The 22,490-nt window shown below is 37.3% G+C and overlaps 1 protein-coding gene and 1 long non-coding RNA gene across 3 annotated transcripts; one reads left to right on the top strand and one right to left on the bottom strand.

Annotated features, from left to right (window-relative positions):
* Positions 1–2,191: 2,191 nt before the first annotated feature.
* LOC306858959 lies at positions 2,192–7,458 on the bottom strand. Its single transcript, XR_013783260.1, has 5 exons — positions 7,233–7,458; positions 6,352–6,484; positions 3,652–3,727; positions 3,374–3,592; positions 2,192–2,693 (listed from the first exon to the last, which is right to left on the bottom strand). It is a non-coding gene; the product is annotated as an uncharacterized lncRNA (long non-coding RNA).
* Positions 7,459–7,466: 8 nt separating this feature from the next.
* LOC306858893 (uncharacterized protein) lies at positions 7,467–22,156 on the top strand. 2 transcript variants are annotated; one of them, XR_013783244.1, is made up of 4 exons: positions 7,467–7,506; positions 11,805–12,311; positions 18,902–21,421; positions 21,868–22,156. XR_013783244.1 is itself a non-coding variant. In XM_079399676.1 (3 exons), the coding sequence occupies exons 2-3, from the start codon at positions 11,879–11,881 to the stop codon at positions 19,888–19,890; spliced, it is 1,422 nt and encodes a 473-aa protein (XP_079255802.1). In that variant the 5' UTR covers positions 7,467–7,506; positions 11,805–11,878; the 3' UTR covers positions 19,891–21,688. The 2 variants fall into 2 exon arrangements, 1 of the variants encoding a protein (XP_079255802.1); XM_079399676.1 differs by lacking the exon at positions 21,868–22,156 and having other exon boundaries at positions 18,902–21,688.
* The last annotated feature ends 334 nt before the right edge of the window (positions 22,157–22,490 follow it).

Here is a 22,490-nt window from a genome sequence, read left to right as displayed (position 1 = left end):
AAAGAAGACAGAATCATTACAATGTATTAAAATCAGCTTAATCTCACCCATGTGTAGACCTTCATCATCTGGTTTTAGTGCAACATACATGGGTTTTTTTTGTACTTTGCGCCTTTGTAAATGACTTAATTTGCAGCTAAAGTGGAGTCATTAAATGCTGCAGTTGATGCCTTAATTCTGCTATTGTAGTCACCAGCATAAAATTCATCTCCTCTTCCCACCTGAACTACAGGTGGGAAAAGTCCCAGCACTTAAGAGCTGATGTCTCTCTGATAAAGTACCACACAGGTTTTTAAAGTTGTGTAATTTTCTTGCACACTGCTTAAAGAAAGGGTGCTTACTTTCAAACCCAGAGACCAAAGACGGATCAGAGGTCCAAACTGGACTATCAGCTCTAGTGAGAGAGATAGTGGTGTTTTGGTTTAAGGGGAACCTCTGGAAATAACTCCACCCTGGACTGGATGTATTCTTCAATGGGGACACCCAAATAAACAACCTGATCAGGAGTAATAGCTGGTGAACACACATGTACATCTATTTCTCTTAGGAGAAAGATCAGCTTCCATACAACCATTTTTGCTTGGTTTTTTTAATCCTGTCTCCATCCAACAAAGGAAGGACTCTCAACAGGCACCAATTTTGGACGACAAAACTCTGGAGATTTGTCAGCTGCTTCATTTCCAAGGTAAGTGAATTGACTTATGCTTCTATTCAATTCTTCATAAGTGAAATGCTTCTCTTTGTTTAGCAGGTGGTTGATGCATAATGCCACATCACAGGAAACAACCCCCTCAAAAAGGTCATGACCTAGGCATGGTGGGAGACCAGGAGCCACCAATACTATGTGACCTGAGATTGTCTCCTGCAATTGCACATTGAGCCCATTTAATAACTTTCCCAAGCACATCCTTGTTCGGTTGGCAAGAATGAGATTATATTGCTTTTTGAAAGCTTTTGATTCAAAAAGGGCATTAAGAGTTTCCTTTATTGGTACATACTTATGACTCAGGGAAAGAATGCTTTGCCAAGTATGTAAATACACAGGCACTGGTTCAACATATTTGGAGTTTTTAAAGACATTGATCTGTACGCAAGATAGAATTGCCTGCTTTAAGTAAGTCATTCTTTTTTAAGGTCTTTAATAACGTTAATTAGATGTGTGCCTGGGTAGGGCTGTTCGATTCCGAAATTTTTGGAATTGAGTCCGATTCCAATTCCTGGTTCTGGAATCGATTCACTGTTGTTTCCGGTTCTTCCGGCTGACAAACATGTTGTTGTGGGTTTGCAAAAACTGCTTCATGTAGAAGCTCAGGTGGACTGTTTTTGTGTGTTCTTGAGATATGAGATGCAAATGTGGATTTTACAGTAACTGTCCTTTCACAACCATTTTAATTCCCTGCCCTCCTCATCTATGTGGCCTTTTAAATGCCTAATTAGGTCATTCAGACTTGTACATGTGAAATTACAATATAAATATTAAGAGTGATATTTTACAGTTGTAGCATAAAAAAAATCTAATTCTGTTTTATCAAATTTTTTATTAAGATTAAGTTTACAGTAATTAGGGCCCAAGCACCGCGATGCAAGGACCCTATTGGAATTGCTCCATTTATGTCAATTGTTTTTTTTATCTCAAATATTTTGGTGGGTCTTAAAATAAATTATACTTGTCTTAGTGGGACGTGGAATGGAAAAGTTTGGGAAACCCTCCATTAAGCCTCATTAAGCGTTTTAGAATGTCCCAAACTAAGTAGCTACTGACTGTATATCTTTATACTTGAGTCCAAGTTCAAAATAAAACTCTACATTGTGAACATACTGAGCTGTATGAACCACTATAACAGGGGTGTCCAAACTCTGCAGGACACCGGCCCTCTAGGTTTGGACACCCCTGCAGTACAAGCTGTAAAGTAAACAGGAAGTGTTTGTCCGAACTAAACTGGTTTTGCGAGAGAAAGCAAAAGGCAAGGGAATGCAAATATCTTTGCAAGAGAATGCAAAAAATTTAGTTAGGGAACGCAATAAAAATATATAAATATTTATATTTATATAAATAAAAAATATGAATATTTTTTTCCACCACCATGCTCTTAAATCTTCCATTTTATGGTGAAACATTGTATAAGCGAGATTGTCGGTGTGGCCATAGTCATGAGATAAATGAGATTACTGCTGAAGGAATATTCTTTTTAATGTTATCGTTTTTATTATTGCACCATGTTTATGTTGATTAATCTCCAATATTATCTAAAGTATAAAGCTGTCCAATCACTGCGCTCAAACCTGAAGGATATGACACGTTCAAGATGATAATACCAGTTACTGTTGAATAATAGACTAAACTATACATTTATTTGAACAACCCCGATTTGATGCATGATTATTGTATAGGAAAGTAAAAAAATCTAACTGCTGTACAACAGGAAAGCCAGACTGTCTAGACACATTGTACTGCAAACTTCAGACAGTGTTGAAGAAACCCCATCCCTTCCTCTGGTTGGATGCTGTAGTTACTCCAAGAGTCCAGACTGAACCGTCTTTAACCTCCACATCCCAGTAGTGTGACCCAGAACACAGCGATAACAGTCAAATCTTATCAGGAAGAGGTTGATAGTTGCTGCATCTCACACTGGTCAGATCATCAGACAGGACGAGACGTGGATTTGCAGTGTTTGGATCCAGAATCACAGGAGCTGATGAGACACAATCAACAGATGCATTTATTCTGATGTTCATAAATGATCAAGAGTGAACCGAACACAGATTATTATGAATTATGACACTCGTTCTGTTGATCAAGCGCATCAGACATTTTCCTCTTGATGAATGTCAGTGCTGTTATTGGTTTCACACTCATTTTTATCAGCAGTGTTTAATTGCATCAACTATAAACATTAAATGTGTAATTAAAGCATTTGTGTCCAATGAAGAAAAACTGGTATTCTTCCAGAACATTACTACAATAAATGCTTATGAATGTAATTAGTAACTTTAGGAATACAAAGTGTTCAAAACTTTATTTTTAATGTTATAAATCTGGCCCAATTAAGAAGTTTCTTCATGAACTCTAGAGACTGTCAATAGTTCCTCTAGTAATTCCTTAATAATTGAAAGTCTTCGAGGAACCTGAAATACATTGAAATTTCTTGAGCATAATATTATATTTGAGGTTCTCCAGAGGCTTCAGAAGAATCACATTTCTTTACACCTTTATACAGTTGAATCTGTTCTGGACTTGAGCAGATTAAGAAATGAGAAATAAAATATTGGATAATATACCAGAAGTAGTATGATCTTCACAACTGAAATAATCGAGTGCTTTTGTGTCATGATAAACTGAATTTGTGTGAGCGGAGATAGTCTCCAGACTCACTCTTTTGGACAATATCCTGCATCTTCTTCCAGACTCTGAATGGCAAGTTGCCCAAGTAACGCGGCACGTGAATCAAAGCTCCAGAAGTCATCTGTGGATCCGGCTGTGGGTTCTAGACTCTGGGAGAACATTCAAAGAACTTCAAAGGCGTTGGCTTCAAAACCACACAGACCAGAGACATCAGCAGATCAATCACCTTTCCAATGAGACTGGAAAGTCCTGCAGAACAAACACACCATTGATCATCAACCAAATCAATGAATGATTTGAAATCAGACTTTTAGAAAGCAGACATCATTGGCTTTCATCATCTCTTCTGTGTCTTTGATTGTGTATGAAAGAGCTGAGATGTGTCTGTTCACAAAAAGAGGAATAATATTTCATAAAAACCTTTAATATTGCTAAAGAAGGTAACACCAGTGACAAAAAAGGTCTTTAAATAATTGCACAAAAAAGATTAAAAAAATAAAAAACAATCAAACTCATTTATATGTATTCATAAAGTCAAAAGGTAATCTAAGGATGTGGTGTAAATTTAAATGTTAGAAAAAGAAATACATTTTAAGACATCTTGCAATGTAGAATGACCCTACAACTTTATATTTAGGAATAATTCATTTTTTTTTACACAGCTTGCATTCTTGCCACCTACTGGAAAGGAGTTTGAAGCACATAATAGTAGGGAAGCCTGAAACAAGAACTAAAAACCCCTTAAATTCTATTAATCAATCCTGTTTCTTTCAAATAGACAAATAATTCATTATAAATGATAGATTGCTTTGATCCATCTCCTAATAAAATCTGTAGTGTCAAATTATTTATTCCTAAAGAATAAATCAACTGCAGTCATGAAGGCATAGTGAAAAGCCAAGGAGACACAGGGTGAACCAACTCCAGAGTAAGGCTAAAAGCAGTCAATGTATTAAACATAAACCTGTCTTTTCAGGCAAGAACCAGACACGGGTGTCATGCAGGCTAATAAAATATGTTTAATGGGGCTGAATTTGGATTTAACATGATTACAATTTAATAAAAACATTAGAAATGGATAATTATATATTGTTTCCTTTCCACAGTTATTCAAACAGCAAATAAATTATAGGTATACAGAAAGTGACATTATCACTAACTTTGATCTATCACGAGTTTAAGCACTCTAAAAAAAAAATTATAATCACTGAAGCAGTATACACTGAAATTAATCTCTTGCATTGGGCCTCATTCATGAAACATTCATAAATATGAGTAAAACGGACCTTCCCGAAAACTCTCCTCCAGATTCACAAACGCTTCATAAACGTCCGATTTGATAGTTAAACGTGTGTATATTAATGAATTCCAATCATTTGTAAATTTGGGCGCTCGTGCACGCTCATTCACAATTAGCATAATCCCCGCCTATGACTACAGCTATGCAAATTTCGTGTCCAGGAACGCAGTGGAATATTCTGGTCTACTTTCTCAAGTTTGGCTCCATTATATTGCATAAATGCAATGTATGACAGTCAGCAGAAGTGAGAAAAAAGTGTTTATTACATTTGAAATATGGATATTTATCTTACAAAAACAGGAGGCCTTTATTCACCCCCCAGGAGCCGTGCGAGGCATGTTTTATTACGAATGTGTTCGCTTTCTTTCACATCTTCTGGACTGTTGACAAAAAGCACCTGCTTACCCCTATTGTAAGGCTTGGAGGGGCCAGGACAATTTTTTATAAAGCTCCGACTGAATTCGTCTGAAAGAAGAAGGACACTTTGAGTGTGCGTAAAATGGGCTAATTTTCATTTTTGGGTGAACTAACTAGCCCTTCATTTTCTTTGCGGCTCAGCTGTTTCTTCCCTCGTGTGAATGATGGTGTTACCAATTCTGCACAGAACAAGCCAACACTGTCCTCTGTCCTCAGCCAGTACCAAGTCCCCTGGCAAGAGCTCGTCTCTGACACATCCACCCCTGGCCTTTACACAAAGGAGATGCCTTGTGGAGTGATTGAAGAAAGAAACTTACTCCATGTTTGAGCGCGAGCGTTAAGATCTGAAGGATGCTCAATAAACACCTCAAAGCAGTCAATTATGCTTGCGCAAAAAAATGTCTGAAAACACAGCTGTGTGTTAAGTCTTCTCTTTCTGGCCACAATATTAGGGGATGAAGCCTGCTTGCCATGACATTTACCCAACGTCGAAAAATTCCAGAAGAGGTGGCAGCTGAGGAGTGTAAGAAGTAGTTCCTGAGAAGCCATTAGAGACTGTTTTGCAGTATTAGGAAAAACTGATGAAATATAAGTGAGCACTAGCATGAATGTATGTAAATTGGGTAATTTTGCTGTCATCAAACTGGGAAGGGTCAAGGGTGCGATGATATAACTCGCATTCTAATTTGTGAACTTTATCCCTCAGTGATTATCATTGAGTGTTTAAAGACTAAATCTGTTCTTGTAGAGAGGTAACGTCACTGTGTGTCATCTCTGTCTGGACCTCAGTGCCTTGTACCTCAACAGTCTGTACCAGAGTCAAAGACAAAAAAGGGTTTTCAAGCACCAAACTGTGTAATACAGCTTTGAATTGTTGTTTTTGTGTTTCAGTACATTCAAATGTGTCCCGTTTAAATAAATTAATAAAATCACATATTTTTTATAGAAGACACCCACTAAAATGTCATCTTGTCAGGCATATTTACAAAAATAATAATTTTATGGGATATTAAAAGACCACTATCCAAGGTTTTACCCATTTAAAACACAATCAAATTAAGTATGACCACTTATTCTTTTATAGATTTGAATAAAAACAACTTGATTTTACATAAATATAACACCGAATGACAGTTTTTTCACCCACATTTTATTTTCCCAAACCTTATTTAAAACATTAAAGTAGACACTTTACTTGCATTCAATGTGCTTTCTATGTACTTAAAATAACTTCTATGGTTTATTCATATAAATATCCTTTGATGCGGACACCAAAATGTCTTTCACCCACCTCTGCCTCCGATGCAAAAGCCTGTTGCAGGTCCAGAAGAGCCTCTGTCTGCTTGTGTTGGAAAGTCCTTTTCTCAAAAACATCTTGAGATCGTACATATCTTGCCAGGTTGTTGACAGCCCGAGTACGATCACTGTTGGAGGTGAAACAGAATACATTTGGCACATAGTCAGGCTTCCTAAAAAAAAAAATTCAACTTAATTCATTACCTTTATTTGTAATGAATTAAGTTGAGAAAAATTTTTTTTTTTAGGTGTTACCAATTGAAGTATTTTTTTTTAAAGTTGATCCAACTGTTCATTTTTTACAGTGTATCTGTATAAAATTGTATTATAACACAATAAACACCATATTAAATCTACTTTTACATTGATAATGGACTATATATATACTATGATATTATTTCAGATCTGCATAGTATCTTACTACAGTACATCTATACTATTTGAGTGTTCCCTGTGAGGCTAATATTAATTTTGATGAGAGCTAGTTAATAATTTCAACTGAAAAAAATGCAAAGTTTCTATGTTAGGTTACATTTTATTTTGATGTCCCCTTCTATTGACTATAAGCAGCTTTGCAACTACATGTCAGCTAATTCTCATTAGAGTAATAGTAGGCTTAGGTTAAAGTCAGGGTACTCACAAAGTTACTTATAGTCAGTTTGTCTGATGGGGAACCATCAAAATCAATGTGTTAGCATATATTTAGCATACAATGACAGCTTGAGACTAAAGTACCCAGACTCATCATCATGGATGTTTGTTTTTGTTTTTTTAATGAAGGCTGACTTACAAAACTGCCGTTACACAGGGTATGAGATGGTAATATAGTGTATATAATTGTTCTTTATTATTATTTTATCCTAAAATTCAACATACCTGACACAAAGCGACTACTGCAAATCCACGGTCCGTTGCCTGGATACCAGTTTTTTTCTGCAAAGTGCAGCGATCCATTTACTTCTCCTCTCGGTGTTTTTTTGGCAGTCTGTAAAACGATAGCTTGTTGAATCTGTTAGCACAACAACTTTCCCCATTTTAGACGCGTTTGGAAGGATTTCAGGACAGTAAGTGGGCGGAGCCGCGCTCGCTCCAGCTGACCGTCACGTGGCCGGAAGGGGAGATTTCAGTCTATGGGCTCGGCTGAAGAAAGGTTTGTGCTTTTAACATTTTACAATGTATACATTGATATAATTTGTTCAGTATACTTTATAGTGTTTGCAATCGATGTAAAGTTCATTATTATTGAATGTAACATTTTAACACTTAGCAATGAATTGTGTAAATAAAGCGCATTCACACATTAGTAACAGAAACGGTGCCTATACAGTAAATATAGTAATATACGTCTCATATATATATATATATATATATATATACTGTAAATCAGATATGATTCACTGAAGTGACCTGCTGCTCAATGCAATAATGACATTTACAAATCAACTGCAAACGTTTTCGTCAATTTATTAAATATATCCTACAAATTATACCAAATATGTAGCTTAATACAAATATGAACCTTTCAAATAACTTGTGTCCCTTTATTAATTTGAGTACTAATTTAGCTTGTTTCTTCGTTTCCTCTTGTGACAAAGAAGTGCACTTAAGTATACTTTTATAAAGAATAATATACTTTAAAAGAACACACATAAGTGCAAATTAAATGTTATTTTCGACGTTTAAATACATTGTAATTATAATTAACTTCATGTATCACTTTGAAGTGATATTAAATGCAATAAGTTGAACTTTTGAGTGATTTTTTTAAACCACTTAAGTGGTACTTTTTAGTGATCTGTATATGTACTTTCATAATTGTTTCTAGTGTCTTTAAAATATGGTTAAAGTGTACTACTAATGTACTAACAAGCAATTAATATATTACAAATATATTACAGTTTAAAATTACATTAAATGCAATTAGTTTAACTTTTGAGTGATATTTTTGAACCACTTAAGTGGGACTTTAGTATATTTTATATGTACTTTGAAATATGGTAAATATGTACTTCTCAATAAGCAATTAATGTGAATTAAAATATACTTAAATGTCATTTCAATGTTATATATCTCTGGCAATGAAGTTTAAATTTAGTATAGGCTATTTAAATTTTTTTTTAAATCTCTTAATTACCTAGTTACAATTAACACAAACACAAAATGAAAACCCACTACATTTATTGACAAAACAATCTCTAAAACAAATACACAAAAATGCTTTTTGCTTATGCACAAGAAAAACCCAACACTATACACACAGCTGCAACACTTTAACTCACTTATTACAAAGAGTCTGGAGAACAATGCAAACTCACTTATGTACAAATGTACCTAACCTCGCCATCATAGAAAACATCATTCTGCATGACGTATAAACCCGTTTCCTCATTGGGAAAATTTACTGGTATTACTATCCTTGTGGAGTCATTTGATCTCCATAACGTATAGGATTACTAACACACACTTAACCCTCTGGTTGTGTTCGGGTCAAATAAACAAAAAGTTTTCTTTTTCCTGAAAATACTAGTTAACGTTATCGCATTGGACTCAAACTTACTGACTTTGTGCACATAGGGTACAAGTACTTCTCATTAATTTTTTTTGAATTTGTGTAATTTTTTGTGGGTTTTATTTCACCTAGTCATACTCGTTGTGTTCCCGGTCAAAAATGACCGGACTCGAAACAACTGCTTATAAATCTGTCATTATGCTATATTATCACCAAATATTGGATTCAATCTTTTTGTCAACTTGTTTTCTTTCATTTAGGACTGGTTTTGTGTTTCTATTTGCTTCTGATTAATCGTAAGCCTCATTTATCCGAAAGTAGGCACCTAATTTTTTGAGTGAAAAAAGCATTTATTATGAATAATTTTCATAATATGAAATAAAAAATTATTAAAATTTGCACTGTTTCTCACACTAGTGTGCTTTAATGTTGAATCAGGAAGTTTGCTTTTAAATGCTTTTATTTTGTACAAAATTGCAAAAAGTCACACTCGTGGTGTTCCCGGTCAAAAATGACCGGACTCCAAACAATTGCTTATAAATTTGTCATTATGCTATATTATCACCAAATATTGGATTCAATCTTTTTGTCAACTTGTTTTCTTTCATTTAGGACTGGTTTTGTGTTTCTATTTGCATCCGATTAATCGTAGGCCTCATTTATCTAAAAGTAGGCACCTCATTTTTTGAGTGAAAATAATTTTTTATGAATAATTTTCACAATATGAGAGAAAAAATTATGAAAATTTGCACTGTTTCTCACACTAGTGTGCTTTAATGTTTAATCAGGAAGTTTGCTTTTAAATGCTTTTATTTTGTACATAATTGCACATAATGAATATGTGTAATCTCAGAATGAGGGTTTGAGCTTTTATTTTGGAAATCACGATTTATTCTCCTGTGATAGTGTAGATTTATAAATTATTTACTAGGGCTGGGTAAAAAATATCGATTCTCCGATTTTAATCGATCTTCAGTTTAACGCAACGATATCGATTAGGGAAATCCCCGAATCGATTCTTAATGCGCGTGCTTCACGTAAGGCGATATGAATATTCACCTCTCGTCCTGAAGGTGTCACCATCTTTCGAATTGCTCCACTAAAAAAAAACAACTGTGTGCACCCTATTATTAATGTAGATGTGTATTTCAGTAATAAACTTAAGTAGGAGAGTTTCAGTTACCAGCATTTATATCAAAATATGGATCCCATGTCTGCAAAACTAACATTTTAAATGAAATATTGATAGCTAATCGATATCGAATCAAATCGAAATCAAATTGAATCGAAACCATAAAAATAAGAATCGAATCGCAGAATTGGTCACAATACCCAGCCCTATGATTTACCTTACAAATCTGATGAAATGGCGCACGTTGCGTTCCCAGATGAACATTATAATACACACAAACTCAAAATCAAACTTAAAATCAAATGTATTTGAATGCAAATGAATTTTGTTTTGATCTGTTAAACTTTTGCTTGCAATTAAATGTGTGTTTAAGTGAGAACAACAATTCTGTACACAGATGTAATGTACAGTACTATTACATACAAATACAGTACTCTCATAAATGATAATGTATCAAATGTTATGTCGAAAATTAAACTTCATAGAGTTAATAGCGTAAGAGCTGGTGATGAAAATTTCAACAATAAGTTTTATTGGAGTATACTGTATAAGAAAGTGTATTTAAATTTAGAAGAAAAATACATTTCAAGTGCATTAATGCACATAGTATATATTGTAGACTAAATACATTTAAAATACATTAACAAATGTAATTTTGAAGAACACACTAAAGTCAAAATTAAAATCAATTATTTTACATGTGCTTTAATATATTGATAAATATATCAAAAATAAGTGTACTTATTTAAAACACAATAAAACCATAATTATGTAAAATGTATAAGTAATACTTAATTAGACATTATTATAAAGTAAATTTTTAAAAAGTGCACTTTTATAGTATGTTAAGACCTATTGTCATTAAAGTGTACACTTAAGTGGCCTTTAATTTAGATTATATTATATTATCTGCAAGTGCACTTTTTAAAAAGTATACTTTTAATAATTGAAGTACACAAAAAGTACACTTTTATTGCAATTAAGCACACTTCTTTTTCACAAGGGTCATCTGGTTATTTAAAGGAACACGCCACTATTTTATTTTCCAACTCCCCTAGAGTTAAACAGTTGAGTTTTTGCCATTTTCGAATCCATTCGCCGGATCTGACGGTAGCACTTTAGCGTAGCTTAGCATAGATCATTGAATCTGATTGGACCGTTAGCATCTCACTCAAAAATGACCAAAGAGTTTCAATATTTTTCCTATTTAAAACTTGACTCTTCTGTAGTTACATCGTGTACTAAGACTGATGGAAAATGAAAGATTTTCTAGGCCGATATGGCCTAGCTGTGGACTATTGTCAGGCGCTGCGTAATATCATTGCACCTGCTGCACCCATGGTACGGCAGCAAAGTTACTTGATTATTACGCCGGAATGAGAGTATAGTTCCTAGCCATATCGGCCTAGAAAATCACAACATTTCTTTTTCCATTAGTCTTAGTACACGATGTACAGGGTCAAGTTTTAAATAGGAAAAATATCTAAACTCTTTGGTCATTTTTGAGCTAGATGCTAACAGTCTAATGAGATTCAATGATCTATGCTAAGCTACGCTAAAAGTGCTACCGCCAGACCCGGAGATCGGCTGAATGGATTCGAAAATGGTAAAACTTAACCGTTTAACTCTTGGGGAGTTGGAAAATGAGCCTATTTTCAAAAAAATTTCCTTTAAGGCCATTATTCTGACTGACTCCCTTACCGGTGTGCTGACTTGACTACTGAACAAGGGAGCTAGTTGAGATGCAACTATAGATTTAGTTTGGATTTATTTTTCTTTCTATTAATTATTCTCTTTTCTTAAACAGGAAAAGGTGTTCAAATTCACAGAAAAACTCTGAATTTGTGAAGCGGCTGAGATCGAAGTGACAATATTATAAAGATGGCGTTTATTAAAGAGGAGAGTGAAGACATGAAGTTTGAAGAAACATTCAGAGTCAAACATGAAGATACTGAGGAACAAACAAACATGGCATTTATTAAAGAGGACAATGAAGACATGAGGATTGAAGAAACATTCAGTGTCAAACAAGAAGATACTGAGGAACCAACAAGGATAGTACTTATTAAAGAGGAGAGTGAAGACATGAAGATTGAAGAAACATTCAGAGTCAAACATGAAGATACTGAGGAACAAACAAACATGGTGTTTATTAAAGAGGACAGTGAAGACATGAGGATTGAAGAAACATTCAGTGTCAAACAAGAAGATACTGAGGAACCAACAAGGATAGCATTTATTATAGAGGAGAGTGAAGACATGAAGATTGAAGAAACATTCAGTGTCAAACAAGAAGATACTGAGGAACAAACAGGTTGGTTTTCATTCTGAAAGCTGAACTCACTCATTTGATCCTTATTAGAAATGTGCAAAAATGGATGACCCACACACAAGTACTGTCTCGCTTTACTTGACTACTTAACATAAATTGTAAGAATATGACAAATACTGATGAATAACACTGTAAAATAAGGCTACAGTCTCAAACAAGTTTTTTAAATAAAATAAAGTTAGTAAGTTGGTATGAGCCACCAGACTCAGAGCCCCCCAAACATCTAAAACTAACATTTTTCCACATTTGCTGGTGACTTCAGAAAATGTATCCGGCCATAAATATTATTTTCTGGCCATGAAACTGTTTTTGCAGTTGCTGCTACTACAACAACTAAATATATTTAATGATTAAAAAATGCAATTTGAAATTAGAACCAACCTCTGTATTTTAATCATGATACAAACAAAGATGCTACACACGTGTGAGCGTTGCATAAAAATGCATATGGGAAAACTCCTGTTTTACTCCGTACTGAAGCCTGATTTGTTCACATTTGTGTAGCTACACAAACCAATGCCGCTTTAGCCCGCCAGACAGGGCGGAGCCAACCACTATATAGGTTGGCTCGGAGCGCCATTCATCAAATCATTCGACTGAAGCGACAGTCGTCGACTCACGTGCAGCTTATAGCGCAGCAAGTTACACAATGCTCATTTCCTTATCTCAGGGAACTGAGGTTACGTCAGTAACTGGAGTGTTCCGTTTCGAACTGACTTTTCTGTTGTGTGAAAACGCATATGGGGAACGCATCCAATCACGCCGCGCTATGCGCAGATACAGAATAACCTGCTCTTCGAGCCCAGTTTTGGAGCACTACTAATACCCCTAAGAACCTGAGCACATTGTGCCCCAAGCTAGTAGCTGAGAAGCACGAATATAACCAGCTTTTCCCAAAGGGGGACGAATGGTAATTTAAAACGGAAAAACTTGTGCATGCAGGGCAGGGACGTCTATTGTAAAATCTGGCAAATGTGGACTGTGATGACCAGCTGTTGGTCGCACAAATGTCACCAATAGAAATTCCACTGGACCATGCCCAGGAGTAGGCCATTCCCCTCGTGGAATGGACCCTCACCTCACACTTATAGGGCAATGTAAGCCTTCTGAGGCGTGAGCCAAGGCTATTGCATCTATGATCCAGTGAGAAAGTTGCTGTTTTGTACCCGGCAGTTCTTTATGGCGGCCTCCAAAGCAAACGAAAAGCTGCTCAGACTATCTGCTTAGAGCCCTCACCGGACAGAGCAGGCTTGGACTCTGCTCACCATCTGTAACGGGGAGCACCAATAGGGAGATCACCTGAGCTCTGGACGGAGTTGAGAGCACATTAGGGACATAACCATGTCTTGGTTTTAGAATGACTTTACAGTCGTTAGGTCCCAACTCAAGACATGAGGTGCTGATTGACAGTGCTTGCAAGTCACCCACTCGCTTAACCGATGCCAAAGCTAGAAAGAGGGCTGTTTTAAGCGATAAATCGGCTGAACTGAGCAGCTCGAAGGGGGGCCCTCTTAGAGCCCGCAGGACTATAGACAAGTCCCAAGACGGCACAGTCTGTGGGTAAGGAGGATTCAGCCTCCATGCGTCCTTCAAGAATTTAACGATCAGGTCGTTTTTGCCGATTTACTGGCCAGCTTTGAGAGAATGGTCCACTGCGATAGCTGTCACATACACTTTGAGCGTGGAAGGGGCCTGCCCCTTATCCAGCAGCTCTTGCAAAAAAAAAGGTTAGCACGTGAGACACGTCACATGATATTGGGTCTAAACTTTGTACAGAGCACCAGTTAAGGAAGACCGACCATCTTAGGCTGTAAAGGCATCTTGTATATGGCGCTCTCACCTCTAAAATGGTATTGCTGACTCTTGTTGGAAGCTGATTAAGCACCTGTCGAGGCACCATACATGAAGGCTCCACAGCTCCGGCCGGGGATGCCAAATCAAGCCTTTCGCCTGCGAGAGAAGGTCCCTCCTCACCGGATGGGCCACAGGGCTGCTGCTGAGAGCTGTACTAGCTCTGGGAACCAGGCCTGATTCCTCCAAAGCGGGGCCACTAGGAGGAGAGAGCACTAGTCCTGAGCTAGGTAACTAGTTATGATATATCTGGGGACTGCTTTCAGGCGCTGTGTCATATCATTGCGCCTGCTGCACCCATGGTACAGCAGCAAAGTTCCTTGATTATTACACCGGAACGAGAGTATAGCCAAATCGGCCTAGAAAATCGCAACTTTTAATTTTCCGTCGGTCTTAGTGTACGATGTAACTACAGAAGAGTCAAGCTTTAAATAGGAAAATTATCGAAACTCTTTAGTCATTTTTGAGCGAGATGCTAATGGTCTAATCCGATTCAATGATCTGTGCTAAGCTAAAAGTGCTACCGCCAGACACGGAGATCGGCTGAATGGTTTCAAAAATGGTAAAACTCAACTGTTTAACTCTTGGGGTGTTGTAAAATGAGCCTATTTCCAAAAGAAGTGGAGTGTTCCTTTAGATTATGACTGAGATGATTTATAACTAACTTTTAAGCACAGCTTTGAGCCAAGAATTTTTTTCACTTAAGTAAATTCTTAGCAGTGTTCTTGAGAGTAATTCTTAGAGGCTTGATAAATACGGGCCCTGATGTGTTTTCAAAATGTTCTTTAAATTTTTTTGAGCAGTGTATAAACATTTTCTGCCCCCATATCTTGAATTTTGAGATCATTCTAAATGTATTTTTATAGACTGAATGATACAGTGAAAGAACGCACTCTAAATGCGTACAAGCACTAGTCTAGACCTCACATAATACTTTAGATGTTTTGAATGGTTTTTGCAAAATACTTGATAATGTCAAATTGCACATCGTTAAAACAACAATTACGATATCACAGACGATATATATATATAATCGCACACCCCAACAATGACGTCACGCCTCAGGCCCAAAATCTGACTATTAAAAAAATTGCAAGCTCCTCTGAATTATACAGAGTTTGTTCGATTTTGCATTAAATCCTGGAATCACAAAATTGCTAAATCCTGGAGGGACTGTTTAAGCATGGTGTTATGTTGGTAACTGCCATGTTTCATAAGGGATTTGATGTTTCATATGGGATTTGATAACTTCTTGCTTGAAATGTAAAGAGTTAACAATCTTGAGAAGAAAATTGCAGGCTACCCCTCTTTCAGTGCAGTGTATCTCTTATCACTTTAGACGTTTGTTCTATTTGACCATAAGTGCCCTGTGAAGTGGACATAACAGAATATTCTGCCTGGATTCCAGTTTGAAGTGAGCATATATGTTAATTTCAAAGGGCATTAAAGTGTGAAAGATGTACAGTGGTGTTCGCCCCCTTCCTGATTTTTTATTTTTTTTGCATGTTAGTCACACTTTAATGTTTCAGATCATCAAACTAATTTAAATATTAATCAAAGATAGTTTTTGAATGAAGTTTTTTATTATGAAGGGAAAACAAAATCCAAACCCACATGGCCCTGTGTGAAAACGTGCTTGCCCCCTAAACCTAATAACTGGTTGGGCCACCCGAAGCAGCAACAACTGCAATCAAGCGTTTGCGATAACTTGCAATGAGTCTGTTACAGCGCTGTGGAGGACTTTTGGCCCACTCATCTTGGCAGAATTGTTGTAATTCAGCCACATTGGAGGGTTTGAGAGCATGAACCGCCTTTTTAAGGTCATGCCACAGCGTCTCAATAGGATTCAGGTCAGGACTTTGACTAGGCCACTCCAAAGTCTTCATTTTGTTTTTCTTCAGCCATTCAGAGGTGGATTTGCTGGTGTGTTTTGGATCATTGTCCTGCTGCAGAACCCAAGTGAGGTCACGAACAGATGGCCGGATATTGTCCTTCAGGATTTTTTGGTAGACAGCTGAATTCACGGTTCCATTTATCACAGCAAGTCTTCCAGGTCCTGAAGCAGCAAAACAGCCCCAGACCATCACACTACCACCACCATATTTTACTGTTGGTATGATGTTCTTTTTCTGAAATGCTGTGTTACTCTTACGCCAGATGTAATGGGACACACACCTTCCAAAAAGTTCAACTTTTGTCTCGTCAGTCCACAGAGTATTTTCCCAAAAAAATCTTGGGGATCATCAAGATGTTTTCTGGCAAAACCGAGATGAGCCTCTACGTTCTTTTTGCTCAAAAGCGGTTTTCGTCTTGGAACTCTGCCATGCAGACCATTTTTGCCCAGTCTCTTTCTTATGGTGGAGTCATGAACACGGACCTTAACTGAGGCAAGTGAGGTCTGCAGTTCTTTAGATGTTGTTGTGGGGTCTTTTGTGACCTCTTGGATGAGTCGCCACTGCGCTCTTGGGGTAATTTTGGTCGGCCAGCCACTCCTGGGAAGGGTCACCACTGTTCCATGTTTTCGCCATTTGTAGATAATGGCTCTCACTGTGGTTCGCTGGAGTCCCAAAGCTTTAGAAATGGCTTTATAACCTTTTCCAGACTGATAGATCTCAATTACTTTCTTTCTCATTTGTTCCTGAATTTCTTTGGATCTCAAAATGATGTGTAGCTTTTGAGGATCTTTTGGTCTACTTCACTTTGTCAGGCAGGACCTATTTAAGTGATTTCTTGATTGGGAACAGGTGTGGCAGTAATCAGGCCTGTGGGTTTTGTTTTCCCTACATAAAAAAACCCTTCATTTAAAAACTGCATTTTGTGTTTACTTGTGTTATCTTTGATTAATATTTAAATTTGTTTGATGATCTGAAACATTAAAGTGTGACAAACATGCAATAAAATAAAAAATCAGGAAGGGGGCCAACACATTTTCACACCACTGTATATTATATTTATTTACAGAGATATATACTCCACACTTCTCTAGTAATTTATGTCTGTGTGTAAAGACGCTGCAGGCAATGTCAAAGCACATATCCATGAATGGATGTTCCAAAGTGAAGAGAACTTCAATGGATTTTCCATGCTCAGGGAGTAGGGAGCAATGAACACTGTGTAGGGACCATGTCAAGTGAAGTCCTTTATGTACATAGCGGTGTTTATAATACAGATTATCAAAGCAGAAAATAGTGTCGATAATGTAAAAGGACAATATTAAACACTCAATTTACAGTTAAAGTCAATTCATCATTGAATCAGTGATGTCATCATCCAGCTCTGTTAAAATAATGTCTGTGTATTCAAGTCGGCGATATTGCCAGAAATGAAGTTTCCTCAAATAACCAAGCCAGAGGCGACAGACCAAAACCCCATTGGTGACAGAAATGGAGAAAAACCAGGCTTAGTTGTTCTCCTCTGGCCAGACAAAACAAATCAGATTTAGCAGAGGATTCATCTGGTTCTCGTGGTCTTGTACCGATGGTCGTCTAGGTGATGAGGTCTTCACCGGGGATCTGTCTCTGGGGCTCATCTAGTTGACATGGTCTCCGCTGACATTCAGGGCTATAGAGGTCGTCTTTAGGTGCTGATCCACCATCTGGACTGGATACAGACTGGGTCTGGGTGGCTACGGTGACCTTGGAATAAGAATAAAAAGACTAATATTAGCATAGACGCCATTCTTCTTATGATGCAATGAGTACATCGGATGGTATGGGAAGTGTTCATGGTTCCGGTTGACCTAATTAATGCAGCCTAACAAGCCTTTTATAGATTTGAAGTTATAGAAATGTGTGAGTTTGTAAGCCAGGTTAAAGAGATAGGTCTTTAATCTACATTTAAACTGACAGTGTGTCTGTCTCCCGAACAGTGTTAGGTAGATTGTTCCAGAGTTTGGGCGCTAAATAGGAATAAGATCTTCTACCCGCAGTTGATTTTGATATTCTAGGTATTATGAAATTGAGAACGCAGTGGACGTGAAGGACTATAATGCGATAAGAGCTCACTCAAGTACTGAGGAGCTAAACCTTTAAAAGCATAATTTAGATATATTTTTAAGATGGAAAAAAACAGTTTTACAAATGCTAGAAACATGGCTTTCAAAGGAAAGGCTGTTATCAAGTAGAACACCAAGGTTTCTAACTGATGTCGAAGAATTGACAGAGCAGTCATCAAGTTTTAGACGATGTTCTAGATTGTGGGAGTTTTTGGTCTGATAATTAACACCTCTGTTTTTTTCAGAATTTAGCAGTAGGCAATTACTAGTCATCCAGTTTTTTATATCAACTATGCATTCCGTTAGTTTTGCGAATTGGTATGTTTCGTTGGGCCGTAAAGAAATATAGAGCTGAGTATCCAAGGGTAACATGTAAAGTGTGAAAAGCAATGGTCCTAGTACTGACCCTTGTGGCACTGATATGATACCGCTTCATTCACTGCCACACACTGAAGATGGTCAGATGAGTATGATTTGAACCATGTCAATCGGAACACAGTACATGCATGGAGCTCACTTCTAACGAGCTGGTTATCTGAATCAGGTGTGTTAAATAAAAAAGACATGCAAAATATGCGGGGGGAGGGGGTCACAAGGACTGGAATTGAGAACCACTGGCTTGGTGGGTAGTATCAAGCATACATGTTGCTGTTTTGAAATGTATTAATGTATGCTGCTTTGTGTCATTAAAATGGGATTAACTTGTATTGGTCTCTTTCTGCTTTAGACCTGATCCCGCTGAAAGAGAAAAGTGAAGAACTAAATGAAATGGAAGGCAAAGATCAATATAAGAAACATGATTTCACTGGACAAAATGTTAGTTGCTCACAAACTAAACAGACTTTACTAAAGAGAGCTCAAAAGACAGGAAGTAGAAGTCATTTCAGTTGCCAACAATGTGGAAAGAGTTTTAATAAAAAAAGAACCCTTAACATTCACATTAGAATTCACACAGGAGAGAAACCTTACACCTGCTCTCAATGTGGACTAAGCTTCACTCAAAAAGGAACCCTTAACAGGCACATAAGAATTCACACTGAAGAGAAGACTTGCACCTGCAAACTGTGTGGAAATAGTTTCATGCAAAAAGGAGACCTTAAAAACCACATGAGAATTCATACCGGAGAGAAGCCTTACACCTGCCAACAGTGTGGAAAGAGTTTCTGTCAAAAAGGAAATCTCAAAGTCCACATGAGTATTCACTCTAGAGAGAGATATTTCAACTGCCAACAATGTGGAAAAAGTTTCACTAAAAAAGAAAGCCTTGAAATCCATTCAAGAATTCACACTGGTGAAAAGCCTTACACCTGCCAACAGTGTGGAAAAAGTTTCTGTCAAAAAGGAAACCTCAAAGTCCACATGAGTATTCACACTAGAGAGAGTGAGTTCAACTGCCAACAATGTGGAAAAAGTTTCACTAAAAAAGAAAGCCTTGAAATCCATTCAAGAATTCACAATGGTGAGAAGCCTTACACCTGTCAACAATGTGGAAAAAGTTTCATTAAAAAAGGAACCCTTAAAATGCACAATAGAATTCACACTGGAGAGAAACCTTTTGTCTGCCTTCAGTGTGGACTAAGTTTTACTCAAAAAGGAACCCTTAACAGCCACATGAGAATTCACACTGGAGAGAAGCCTTATACCTGCAAACTGTGTGGAAATAGTTTCACTCGAAAAGGACGCCTCAAATCCCACATGAGATTTCATACTGCATAGAAGCCTTTTACCTTCCAACAGTGTGGAAAGAGTTTCTGTCAAAAAGGAGACCTCATTGTGATATTTCAGCTGCCAATAATGTGTAAAACGTTTCACTAAAAAGGGAAACCTTGAAGCCTACATGAGAGTTCTCAATAGAGAAAAGCCTTTCATACGCCCTAAGTGTGGAACGAGTTTCTCTCGACAAGGAAACTTCAAAGTCCACATGAGTGAGAAGCTTTACACCTGCCAACAGTGTGGAAAAAGTTTCAGATGCAAAACATCCCTAATGTAGCGTATCAGAGCGAATAAGACAATTTAAAATTCAATCAGATTGAACAGGTGTTAAAACAACCCAAAGAGCCAAATTCCACAAAGAGGCCCAGGACAACAAGACAACGTCATAAATCTGTCCACGATACCCTGGTGCCACGAGTCTGAAACAAGTCCACCAACTAGCAGCTTTGAGCAGCTCACAGCATTAAAACAAAAGAACACTTAATTGATAATACCAACTCAGGAGGGAGTTTGTCAAATTTGGGGCAAGTAACCATCGCATGTGAGTCCATGATAGAAATCACGAGCTAAAGACTTCCTCGGATTGACTTCCCTCACCTTGCAGACAAGAACCAGACTGAGATTCCTTCTAAATCCTTTTGACCTTTGTTATTCACAGAACATGTCCTCACGTTCACAGATTGGCACAGAGACTGCCTTCACATGTATATATGCACCTAAATGATGCTAAAAGTAGTATGAGCAACTAATCATTTCTATGCATAACTCCATATTATGTATGTAACCCACACATTTAACTATCATGTCTTGATCACTCATTGTGTGTCATTTTGAATAACTATTGAATAGCTTATTGGTTTATAATCGTGTCTAGTATGTGTGTCTGAATTTTCATGCTTTAAATGTTTCTATCAATCAATTCTTTGTAAAATGTATTATATTCTTGTTATAGAAATCACATCCAAATTATACTTTGCAAGAGTGGGAACATTTGGACCATGTGACTGATAAGATAACATGTTGATTTATGTATTGGGAAGAGAAACATAGCAACACCCTAAGCTAAGACGATGTCTAATTGGTCAAGACACCATTTGGGATGTGTCCAACAGCCCAGTTTAAAAACTCAGAACACCAACAAAATTGGCTTTTGCCACCATAGCTCTTCGCCATCACTTTTTGTCACTGTTTTTTTTCTTCTTTCTTTCTTTGAGCGTGCTCTGGCTACATGCCTCCTGCTCCATACATCATGAATAGAAAATCCATCTAGTCTCATCACATTCTTAATTTCTTGTTCACTTCCATTTATTTTATTTTCCGTTGAGTGTTTTGTGTTCTAAGTTATGTTTTGCTGCAAAGTCCAACTCTGACTGTGCCTGCCTCAAAACTTCAACCAGCCACTGACTCCGCACCATTCGTCAGCCAACGCCCAAGACATCATTCCGAACGACTACTGAACCTCCAGCCAATCAGCAACCTTCGGAAACCCCTTTCTGGAAGGATGACAACAAAGGGGACACCCTACACAGGCAATGCAAGTACCTCCAGATTCTAGCTGAACTGGTGCATTTAATATAAAGTTTAAAAGCCTCATTGAGGGTTAATTAAGTGATTGATGGTTGTTCAGGTCTAAGCAATTGCACATACTGCTATAAACTTGGGATTTCATATTTTCACTCTCTTAAACTCATTCTTTCCTCACTTTATCTCTTTCTGTAACTTGTGTGAATGTGTGGGAGCATGTGTTTGTGTTAGATTAGTTTCTATGTCTTATTTATCCAATAAAGTCTTAATTATATTGAAAAGAGAATTATCTTGTGTTTTGTGCTTACAAGTTAGTCTTAAACTGCCGATCTTGTTACTGTGCTGATTAATAGTGTTTTCACTATATTTTGGATTTTAATATTCATTTGCAGAGTTGATGTTATATGGCTCGTTCAATAATTCCCTTTGAGCTAAATTGACCTGTTTCCCTTACAGTTGTCACGAGTCCGGGTCCTGTACTTCTCCCTGGCCCCACAGGAGGCCGCCATCTCCCGTTCTCCCGGACTCATCTCTCATATCACATACACCTGCCGCATCATCATCACACTCTGTACACACACAGCTGTTCCCCATTTGTCACAGACTATTTAGTCTCCCCTCTCCCACCACTCTGGGTGGGTTCGTACTATATTTGTTATTTGTCTTGCCATGTCGTCTACCATTGTTTTGAAGTGTTTGTTGTGCCGTGTTGGCCTTTATTTATATTAATAAATACCTTACCTGCATTTGGACCCTGTCTACGTCTTTCCACGCCATTCCTGGGGGCGTACCGTGACAACAGTAACCACACAAGGATTAACTTGAGAGACTTGTTTTATGTTATCAGCAGAGGTGTTAAGTCCAGGGGTCAGAAAGTAAAAGTCCTGCCATATTCCACTCATGAACTCAGCCAGCTGATTTCACTAATTAGTTCTACCCAGGGGCGCAACTGCACATTTGCCAAGGGGTATGCAAGATCAGTGTTGGCGCCCCTTGGATTCTAGTAGCCTCTATAACTTAACTTGCGCAGAAACTAGCTTGTGCATGAAAGGATTCAAACTCATCAAGAGTGAAAAAAG

This window comes from Barbus barbus (genome assembly GCF_936440315.1).
Source record: "Barbus barbus genome assembly, chromosome: 39".
Lineage (NCBI taxonomy): Eukaryota > Metazoa > Chordata > Actinopteri > Cypriniformes > Cyprinidae > Barbus > Barbus barbus.
Note: the sequence above shows the minus strand (reverse complement) of the source record. Positions and strands in the feature narration are given on the sequence as shown.

What these genes read in the sequence shown, in the direction of transcription:
- LOC306858893 (XM_079399676.1), top strand. Translation starts at nt 11,879, where the DNA reads ATGGCGTTTATTAAAGAGGAGAGTGAAGACATGAAGTTTGAAGAAACA. An exon ending in AGATACTGAGGAACAAACAG is followed by an intron (nt 12,312 to 18,901) that starts GTTGGTTTTCAT and finishes TTTCTGCTTTAG; the next exon opens with ACCTGATCCCGCTGAAAGAG.